Source organism: Gastrolobium bilobum, unplaced genomic scaffold (genome assembly GCF_033153095.1).
Source record: "Gastrolobium bilobum isolate Gb01-03AN ecotype WA unplaced genomic scaffold, APGP_CSIRO_Gbil_v1 utg12424, whole genome shotgun sequence".
Taxonomy (NCBI): Eukaryota; Viridiplantae; Streptophyta; class Magnoliopsida; order Fabales; family Fabaceae; genus Gastrolobium; species Gastrolobium bilobum.
This window is the reverse complement of record NW_026895329.1, coordinates 77,186-88,207: the sequence shown is the minus strand read 5'-3', so window position 1 is coordinate 88,207 and position 11,022 is coordinate 77,186. Positions and strand designations below refer to the sequence as shown.

The 11,022-nt window shown below is 34.8% G+C and overlaps 1 protein-coding gene across 3 annotated transcripts; it reads left to right on the top strand.

Annotated features, from left to right (window-relative positions):
- The first annotated feature begins 359 nt into the window (after nucleotides 1–359).
- On the top strand, nucleotides 360–8,468 carry LOC133306004 (universal stress protein PHOS34-like). Of its 3 annotated transcripts, XM_061506276.1 has the most exons (3): nucleotides 365–1,427; nucleotides 7,611–7,657; nucleotides 8,102–8,468. In XM_061506276.1, the coding sequence occupies exons 1-2, from the start codon at nucleotides 749–751 to the stop codon at nucleotides 7,616–7,618; spliced, it is 687 nt and encodes a 228-aa protein (XP_061362260.1). In that variant the 5' UTR covers nucleotides 365–748; the 3' UTR covers nucleotides 7,619–7,657; nucleotides 8,102–8,468. The 3 variants fall into 3 exon arrangements, with proteins under 3 accessions (XP_061362267.1, XP_061362254.1, XP_061362260.1); XM_061506283.1 differs by lacking the exons at nucleotides 7,611–7,657; nucleotides 8,102–8,468 and adding an exon at nucleotides 3,391–3,678 and having other exon boundaries at nucleotides 360–1,427; XM_061506270.1 differs by lacking the exons at nucleotides 7,611–7,657; nucleotides 8,102–8,468 and adding an exon at nucleotides 2,378–2,619 and having other exon boundaries at nucleotides 360–1,427.
- The last annotated feature ends 2,554 nt before the right edge of the window (nucleotides 8,469–11,022 follow it).

Sequence of the window (11,022 nt, the reverse complement as noted above, 5' to 3'; positions counted from 1 at the left end):
AATGATGTATTGATGTTTACATAAATTGACCCAATACCATCTGGCCCAATTGCCAATCATCTAATGTTAATATGTGACTGCCCCCATCTCTTTCATTTGGTCTCTATTCATCTTAGTTGGCATTGATAATTTATGATTTCAAAGAGTTGGTTTCCAACCTCAATCCCCAAGGTTATGTATGTCCTTGTTGACAACGCTTTCTAGTTTGTTATGCATTTGGCTTCATTCATCCCCAACAAAAACCCCTCTACAAGCATTATTACCATATCGCGTCCAATATAATATCAACTGATTCTGATGTTCAAGCGTCTCTCACAAGCTACAACACCTTTGCACTAACTAATATTAGTTAATATACTTTTAACTAACCTAAAACCAATTAAAACAGACAATCCATGGTTTATTAGTTGATGTAGTAACAAAAATTAGGTGAAGAGTATCCCAATTAGAGGACCAAAACGGAAGAAGTAATCAAAGTCAAAAGACTAATACACCCTTTGACACACGAAACGAAACGGCTTCCAGATTCAATGACTTCAGCCTCCAGTCTTGTAGACAACGAAGGAAGGAACTGAGAAATTCAACAACAGAGAGAAGAGAGAGAGAGAGAAACTTCTCAAAGTCTTTGATCCGTTACGAAATCAATTGCTCAAAGTCCAAAAATTAGGGCAAACTCACATTTGACCCCAAAATTTCTCTCCCTGTGTCTCCGGTGACCAAAACCGTAATTTTTTCCTGTTCTGCCGGTATGAAACAGCAATCACTGGCTCGGCCTGAACCGGAACCTCCGGTTCCGACCGTTTCACCTCGCTGGGCCCTAACCCCGACCTCCGGTTCACACCGCAAAATCGCGATCGCCGTTGATCTGAGCGACGAGAGCGCCTACGCCGTCCGATGGGCGGTTCAGAACTATCTCCGACCGGGAGACGTCGTCATCCTCCTGCACGTGCGTCCCACGAGCGTCCTCTACGGCGCGGACTGGGGCTCAGTCGATCTCAATCAGACCGGCGGCGACGAGGAGTCGCGGCGGAAGCTGGAGGACGATTTCGACAATTTCACGTCGACGAAAGCGAGCGACGTGGCGCAGCCACTGGTGGAGGCGCAAATCCCGTTCAAGATTCACATTGTGAAGGACCATGACATGAAGGAGAGGCTGTGCTTGGAGGTAGAGAGGCTAGGGCTCAGTGCTGTCATCATGGGTAGCCGAGGGTTTGGTGCTTCCAAGAGAGCCTCGAAGGCTAGGCTTGGTAGTGTCAGCGATTACTGTGTTCATCATTGTGTGTGTCCTGTTGTGGTTGTGCGGTACCCTGAGGAAAACGACGCCGTTGGTGATCAAGGGAAATACATTGTTGGGGAAGAGGCTGAACTCCTCCCTGTGCCGGAGGAGGAGCATGAAGAGTATCATGATGCTTCTGATGAGCAGAAAGGTTTGCCTTTGACCTTAAACGCTTAAACTTGTCAACGATTTTATTTTTTAAAAAATAAAAATTGCTGAATAACCAGTGATAACTATCATATCATTAGGTAGAATAGAAATGCCATCACTTCCATGGTGTTATGTTTTAACTTTGCATAAAGGTTGGCTTGCTTGCTTGCTTGATCGATCTAACCAATTGGTAATCAGTTAGTTACCTTCAACAGAGGATTGGGTATCCCTGTGCTATAATTTTAAAAAGCTTTCATGATCATGTACTGATCTAGCTTGTTTAATTTTTCCATGACTTGTCTTGTTCATGCTGCTTATCTTCATAAAACTTAATGAGCTATCAATCAAAGGTTTGTTTGATGATTTTGTGGTTGTGAGGACTTTTTTGAGGTGAATTATATTGGAATTGGAATTTACTGTTCAACGCATGAACAACGGAAAGGGCCTAAGCTGTAGGGTTAAGCTGAGACACAAAAGGGATATAGAGGAGAAATGTATGGGTAAGGAAATTCGAAACACAGACAAAGAGGATTGGCTTTCTGGTTAATAACAGCGGAAATAGAAGACAAGCCTTATATAGCATAGAAACCTGATTAATAGAAATCCTAACCCTTGGAATAAATCTAATCCTAGATATTTAAAGTAGCTTGAATAATAAGAAACTAAAAGACCCAAATAAAATAATAAAATCACAACCGTACCTATGCTACAATAGCTTGAGTAATAGTTGTGCTTCAGTTGCACGAACGATACTAATCCACAATAGCCCAAACGGCACCCCAACTTTTTATGTATAAATAATAATTAAGCCCTTTGTCCTGCATCAAAAGATTGATTCCATTATCTCTTCCTCTTTCTCATGCTGAATTCAAACTCATATATGTATGTGGCATAACAAGTGTTCTTAGAAGTGTCAAATAATTATCATTTGAAGGTAATTTTTGCATGTAGTTTACTCAAATTTGATGGTTTGATATGCTTAATGGTGGAACTCTGAGGACGGACAATGATGATATTTTACTCTTAATATATACAGCTTTACTATTCGAACATTGCTACCAGAAGTCATTATTTTATAATTGTCTACCTAAGGCTCAATCCAACTCCTATCACTTGTTATGTGTTGTATCTAAGCATTTGTTTTTTAAATCATATTCATAACGGGCATGACACTATGATCTTTTTATTCTTTTATATGTATGACTGCTACAACATAATTCTTTGAAGTTAAAAGCTGAATTTACTAAACTAAGCCAATCGATCCCATTTGCTATTTACCAGGAAAAAAATGTTACTTATATAAGCATTTGTGTTTAAAATCATATTCATAACATGCATGACACTATGATATTTTTATTCTTTTCTATGTATGATTGCTACAAAACATAATTCTTAAGTTAAAACCTGAATTTACTAAATTAAGCCAAGGTTGGATCCCATTTGCTATTTACCCGGAAAAAAATGTTACTAAACGGAAGTCTTTGCAAAAAGGAGATAGCAAACGAAAACATAGATCCTCAAACATGTTATTTTCATTTTAATGAAGTTTTCTTTGGTCTAGTGTTTTTAAGTTCTACATGGTGTTTCCTGCAGTTGTAACCAAAACCTAAAAAATAAAGCTATATCTGGTGATTTTTTTAGCTTAAAAGTGAAAAGGCTTGTTGCTCCACCAACACTCCACCCACAACCTGGTTATTGTCACCACGGGAGCTGGCAACATAAGCCATCAACGCTGCCTGCACAGGTCCCAAGCTGGGGTTAACACCTTGTATTCCACCTAAAAACTTTGAGAGCTCGTTTGGTGGCTGGGATAAAGAGAACAAGATAGGATAGATTATCATATGTTGCACTTAGGATAGATTATCGTATGTTGCACTTAGGATAGATTATCGTATGTTGCACTTATTCATTGTTTGGTGAGCCAACAAGATATGATAAGCTTATCCTTTTACGTATTCTGCTAGGCACGTGAGGGTACCGTCGCAAACCATCGGCCACCACCAGCCATGAAACCACCACCACCATTGTCACCGGCCATCACTATAAGTTGTCAATCACCACTAGTTGTCACCACCACCATCATCGTTACCGTTGGCCATCGCTACCATCCTTTGCTGCTGCCACTGCCACCATCACTATTGCCATCAGTAAGCTACCACAATTGTCATCGGTCATCGTCGGTGCCGTCACCACCACCTATTGTCATCAGCCCCACAACTGACGCTACCACTTCAACCGGCCACCATTGCACCAGCCACTAGCCACTAATATTGACATTTAATTTAAAACATCTTTTAAAAATTTAATTTTTTTAAGGATATAGTACTTTATATTAATTTTTGCAAGTTATATATGTATTTTAATACATTTTATTTAAAATTCTGAATTTAATTTTTTTAATAATTTAAAATAAGAACTAATTTGTAAATAAGTAAAAAAAAGTAGTTTAAAAATTATTTAAAAAATCATATGAAATTTTGTTAAAAAATGATATTTTGTCAATTTCTATCATATCATGAAACTATATGATTCGATTTAAAACACCGGATAAGATAACATTAAACATTAGATAAAATGAGCTTATTAAGTCCATATCATTTCTTACTCTTATCCAAACCTTGTATCCTATGTATTTTTATCCTATCCTTTCCATAAAACGAACTATATACACCTTGGGGGAGAGCATACGGACAACAAAGAATATAATCTATTCTATTCTTATAATATAATTCAGTTAAACCTACCTTTAGATTTAGTCACTACAGTTATCACTAGATAACTATAACTGTTTCCCTATTTTTCATTCCGACAACTGCTAATGTATTTAACCCGGTTTAACTCTAAGCCTCGAAGTACAAGCCCCCAATTGTCTCCCTTCTTGTTTACTTCGACAATAGCTAAAATAAATAAAAAGACACGAGAACAATTGGAAGGTTATCTTACACGTAATCACTAAGCAAATGGGTACAAATCAAACATAGGAGTTTCATTATGTGAATATGTTCAAGTCTTGGTTGTTAAATTGTTTAGAATGCTCCTTTGAGAAGAAAGATTTCGAAAAAGGACGCGCAATACCGTTTTTATAAACTTTTTCATAACATCAATTACTAGGAAGAATGCTTTTTGACCCTTTTATCCCTTATTAAATAAAAAATAATCATTTTGTTCCTGTTCCAAAACTATACCTCACTTTGCCCCTATTTAATCGATTACATAGAAAATTTAATCGACTAAGTGTCAAAAAATATATTAATCGATTAAAAAACTTTTTTAATCGATTAAGTATCGATTTCTTCAAGAAAATTGCAGAGGAAGATCGCCCACGACCGACAACTTCATATTTGGAAAATCAGGCACAGCTCAGTTCAATCATTGATCATATAATAACATAGAGAACATATACTGAAGGAGGAAAAGTGGGAACCCCATATAATTAAATTCTCTCCCTTTCAGCAACAACAAGAAGGCGATTCAGGATAAAAGTGTCCCAAAAGTTACAAGCTCCTAGCTTTACCTTTCTTCATCGTTTTTCATCTCTATTTTTTCAAGCTTTTATTAGGGAGAGCTGTTACTGTAGGAGGGATTGGAAGAAAAAGGTTCTGTTTTGTGATATATGTGCATAAGAAAGTAAGATAGAAAGATGACATAGTGCAATGACTCTGATGAGGAAGGGCATTGAATCAGTCACGCCTACTATTACTCCTAGAGCTAATAACACCGATGAAATTCATATGAAGTTGTCGGTGGTAGGCATTCTTCCTCTGCAATTTTCTTGAAGAAATCGATACTTGATCGATTAAAAAAGTTTTTTAATCGATTAATATTTTTTTTTTGACACTTAGTCGATTAAATTTTCTATGTAATCGATTAAATAGGGGCAAAGTGAGATATAGTTTTGGAACAGGGACAAAATGGTTATTTTTTATTTAATAAGGGATAAAAAGGTCAAAAAGCCTTAGGAAGAATGTCTAAATTTTAGCAAGAAATTTGTTTTTCAAAATTATCATGATTTAAAAAAAAAAAAATCCACAATTTCTTTTAAAAAATAGAATCAAAATTTTTGAATTAACTTTTCAAAAATTAACTTTACAAAAGTAAACGAAATATGATCAAACCTTTTAGAAAGGAATTAAACCTTTTAAATTAACTTTTCCTTTTTTAAAATCAAAAACCGTATTCTAAAAAAATCTATATAGATTAAAAAGAAGGGGAAGGATATTGTAATAATCAAGTTGTGTTACTACCATATTACTACCAATCAATCTTACTGTTAGATCGATTATGTTGATCCAACAGTTATATTTATTTTCATCTTTGTATGGTTATGATTTCTCATATCTAAAGTGAAAACATTAAATATGAGAAATCATAACCATACAAAGGTGGAAATAAATATAAAGTATTAAATTTGGGAAATCATGACCATGCAAAGATGAAAATAAATATAACCGTTGGATCAACATAATCGATCTAACGGTGAAATTGATTGGTAGTAACAAGATAGTAATGCAACTTGGTTGTTACAATATCCTTCCCCTAAAAAGAAAACTTTTTTATCTTCTTGTCTAGTTTTAAAAACTTTAAAATATGTTACAAGATATGATCAGGATTCACCTTATCCTCTAATTATATGAAATCTAAGATTTTATTTTATATCTTTGATTTTCATAATTTGATGACAACTTCGTTACATTCACTTCTTCATAATTTATCATATACTAAATCCTGCAATGACTTTTAAAAACTCAAGAAACAATGTTAGATGACATGGCTTCACTTGTTTGTTATGATTAAAATTAGACAAGATATGAGACCCAACATTAACATCAACATCAACAATACTTTTATCCCAAATTAATTGGGGTCGGTGGTAGATGAACCCAAATAAAAGATACGAACGGGTTCAAAAAAGATAAAAATAAAAAAATAAAATAGTAATAATATATATATATATATATATATATATATATATATATATATATATATATATATATATATATAAATATAAAAGTGATAAAAGAAGGGGGAAAAGAGGGGGGAGATGAAGAGGAAAAAGGACTAAAAAGAGACCATCTGAAACATAGGAATAACTACGGGTCTAACCTTCCATCATGCATATAGATTTTCTCCATTTCGTTCTAAGGCACACCGTCCGCCAATCTATATCCCAATCCATTAAGTCTTGCTTTACTACCTTCCCCCAAATAAGTTTCGGTCTACCTCTACCTTTTCTTTGTGTTGAGCTCTTGGTAACAAACTTTTGTTCTTAGAGGAGCATCCAAGGGCCTTCTCATTACGTGCCCAAACCACCTCAGTCTATGTTCTCTCATCTTTTCAGTCACCGGTAGTACTCTTACCTTTCGACGAATATCTTCATTTCTCATCTTATCCATTCTCGTATAACCACACATCCACCTTAACATCCTCATCTCTGCTACTCTCATTTTATGCTCATGTTGCCTATGAGCTGGCCAACATTCAGCTTCATATAGCATTGCAGGTCTTACTGCTGTTCTATAGAATTTTCCTTTTAACTTAAGGGGGATTTTGCGGTCACATAAAAACCCAGATGCACTACGCCATTTCACCCACCCTGCTCTGATTCCATGATTTACATCCTCATCAACCTCTCGACCTTTTTGCAAAATGGATCCCAGGTACCTAAAAGCATCTTTCTTGGGTACCTCTTGGCCAAGTGGGTGCAAGGGATCTTGGTCGTCATCTCTTGCTAGAGAAAACTCACACTTCAAATACTCAGTCTTGCTCCGACTTAACGTGAATCCTTTAGATTCCAACGTGCTTCTCCACAATTCAAGTTTTCTATTAACAGTGTCTTTGTTCTTATCAATAAGCACAATATCATCTGCTAAAAGCATACACCATAGCACTTTTTCTTAAATATTTTTTGTTAATTCATCCATAACTAAGGCAAAGAGATAAGGACTTAGAGCCGAACCTTGGTGTACACCTACCGTGATAGGAAAATAACTTGATGTTCCATTACAAGCTTTCACACAACAAGTGAGACCCAACATAGAAGCTGAAAATAAACCAGGCCAAACAAGCAATTAGAGGCCATCAAATTATGAAATAACCATCGGAGAGTATGCAAGCTATAATATTGCATATTGTTACTGTTTGACTAGTTTCTTGTTTAACCTAATTATTTTTGGTGTGTGAACAGATGCTTAATGACAGTACAGAGCAATGTCTATATCCTATTGACTTCAGGTAATCCTTGAATAACACCTGCAATTTTTCAATAACTATTTTTTTTCCCTCGAGTTTAAATACCGGGTGCTTTTGGCTTCCGTTGGATTAAATCTTATAGTAATGTATAGAGACATTCATGGATGACTGTTACTGCTGTTTGTGCTTTTTTCCCAGCTGGGACTTAGACGAGGGAAGTGTTGGGGAGTGGTATCCCAGTTCCCTCTCTATTATCTTCCAAGAGATATATTTGATTGGAATATGAATAACTACAATTACAAGGTTGTAGAAGACTAGAATTCCGTCAACTTTTGAATGATGTTTTCTTCGCTGGCAGCTACCAGATTTTTCAATTTACAAAAAGTTCCACTTCTTTATGAGTATATTAGTATTGCCATCTTCTAAACTGCTTTATATATCTTGACATATACATTAAAACTTACAAGTCGTCGATTTATTTTTCAGAAACTGGTCACAGTATCAAGGCATGTGTCAAATGGAGAAGAATGTATTAAAATTGAGAGAAGTTTCTCTTATTTGGACAAATTAGACAATGTAAAGCGGTTGTTTGGTTGGTTAGCATTTGTATACTTTTGTACCAGTTTGTTTCTACACTGCTTCAATACTCATTGATAGGTTTGAATATGCACTCTTTTCTAGTTCGATAATTTAGAAACCATGTAAACTTTATTTTATTGTCTCTGGGTTTCCTGTAAATAACTGTTACTCTGGTACACTTTATGTGAAGGAGAGTTGGAAGTTGACCACCCGTCACAAACGTTTCTCATTTGTCTCGGGACACATGGCAACAAAACACAGTCCCGGTTTGTTGCTTTGGATTATTCTGTGGCTTACATTTTATTTTCAACATGTTTAACTATGTTGTACCCATTTCTAGGTCTTTTCCCATGTTGGCTTATTTAATGTGCAAAAAAAAAGCCCAAGGGTTTGGACTCTGGCATGAATACTTTAACTGAAAATTTAGGTGGTTATAAACTGAGAGAACGATTATTCAGATTGCAGTAATAGTGTAAATAAATCAAGCTTATGGTGTTATTTGGGTTTTTCTCGTTAAAAATAAAATAAAAAAAATAGAGCATTAGTTTGGCTGAAAAGTGAAATCATTTCTTGACTGAATGACTTGTAGTTAATCATTCATCACGTGCTTCAGCATAAACATGGTTTTTCGGGAATTCTATCTGTATGAAGTCGACACGTTTGAGCTACATGCTATGCATGTTTTAACTCGGTCAAGCTTCAGAGTTTAGATGACTAATGATAAGTGTCAAAAACATTATGTTTTTGATATCAAATATAATTCAAATAATAATCAATATGATTAAAAATATATTGTTAATTAATAAAATATTAAAAGTTAGTAAAATGCCAACAACTATATGAGATTTTAATTCTTTTTATTGTTTTAGGTTGTTTCATATTAAGAATAACAAATTACTAACCTGATGAAAATGAGAAGGCACTTGGCATTGGCTAAATATCAAGGAAAAATAGGAAAATAAATATTTATAAAAGATTTGTCATGCTCGCTCTATTTCTCGCTTTAGCGAGCAAGTGAGCGAGACATCCAATTAAGTTCGCTCTGTTGCTCATTTCAATGAGCACAGCAGCGAGGAGAGGAAATTGCTCGCCCCAGAAATAAAGGCTCAGTTTTAGCTTTTAAATAAAACACGATAAAGTCCCAATTTCTGGGTCAGCTCGTTGAGGAGCTCGCAGCAGCCATCATAATGCCTTTTTTTAGTGTCTTTGTTGTTAGGGAAAATTAAAATTGGAAGGTTTACAATACAAGGAGTACCTGTCTTTCTGAACAGCAAATTTGCAATTATAAAATAAAAGAATGGTTGAATGAGCTAGAATTTGTTTTTATATATATATATATATAGGAAAAACATTTCGCAAGCAGCTTGAGATAAGTTTAACTCCGGCTACTCCAAAACTACGTCATTTTACTTATTTATTTTCTTATATTAATTGATTCACTTTTGAATGGTTATGATTCACTTTTTCTCTCTCTTCCTTTATCACCATTGATCCATCTTTGTATGGTTATTGTTAGTCCCAGTGGTACTCAAGAAGGGGGGGTTGAATTGAGTAGTAGCACCTATCTCTCTTTTTTATTTTTATTCAAATATAATTTTTAATATAATTTTCTAATTTTTGCTAATAAAAGGAAATCACAAGAATGATGCACAAATAAAAAAAAAACACAATGATTTTTACGTGGAAAAATCTCCTAGGCTCAATAGGAGTAAAAAACCACGACCCACTTGGATTTCAATCCAATGGGATTTAAAAAAAAACTTCACTAATTTCAATGAGCCAAAATACTCAAGTACAAGTAGATCCTAATCTACTCTTGAGGCACACTACTTTGATTCAGCCATTTAAATCAAAGTTTACACTTATCCACCGATAAGCCCACACCTATTGTTACTACCAACAATAGCAAGTCTCCACACACGGAGAAAAATCAACTTAAAATGAACCACCTTACTAATACTTCTAGAAAAGCTAAAAGGTGACGATGAAGCACTTAAAACCTAAGCTTGTAAAAAAAGTTAATAAAGAACACAAGTCTTAGGCTAAAAATTTAGATCTCATTTGCTGCTTCACTGTGAGACTATTGGAGCATGGGTATATATATAGTAAAAAAATTTCATAAACTTTTGCTCCCATGATAATGCTGTTTAGACTTTATCCTTATCTCTTAATTTCAAATTTTGATTCTGCTCTTTATCTTCAATTGACTGCAACAACTTCAAGCTTTATCTTATCTTCAGATTCGGAATCTCAACAACCTTTTGATATGCTGTAACCACCCAACAAAAATCATCCTGTTTTTTGATCAACAAATAAGGTTGTTAGGATTTGTAATTTAATTATATCAATTGTGTCATCATTAAAATATTTTAAAGCATAGGGTGCAACAAATTCCCCCTTTTTGATGATGACAAACAATTGATGCCTTAGAAATCCAAGTAGCTTGACAGATCAATCCAACATTGAAGTTCAGCAATAACAAACTATTTTCATAGTCAACGAGCTAGTTTTGTATACAACAACAACAATGTAGCATGTCATGTGATCAAGTTGAATAATTGATACCGAATCCAAAACCAGATATTCAAACAGTAGTAATTAAACAGTGATAATGTTGACAAATTCAACTAGTAACCAACACTTAATTAACTCAAATAAGGCATCTTAGTTTCCCCCTTTTTTGACATCATCAAACTTTGGAAAATATTAGGCATAATGGAGCAAGAGATGTATGAGAAAGAGTAAAGCAAATGGGAAGCAGCAGAGCACTTTGCAATGACATGGTGTATTTTGCAATATTCATGATAGAAGACACTCAAGTGTTTAAC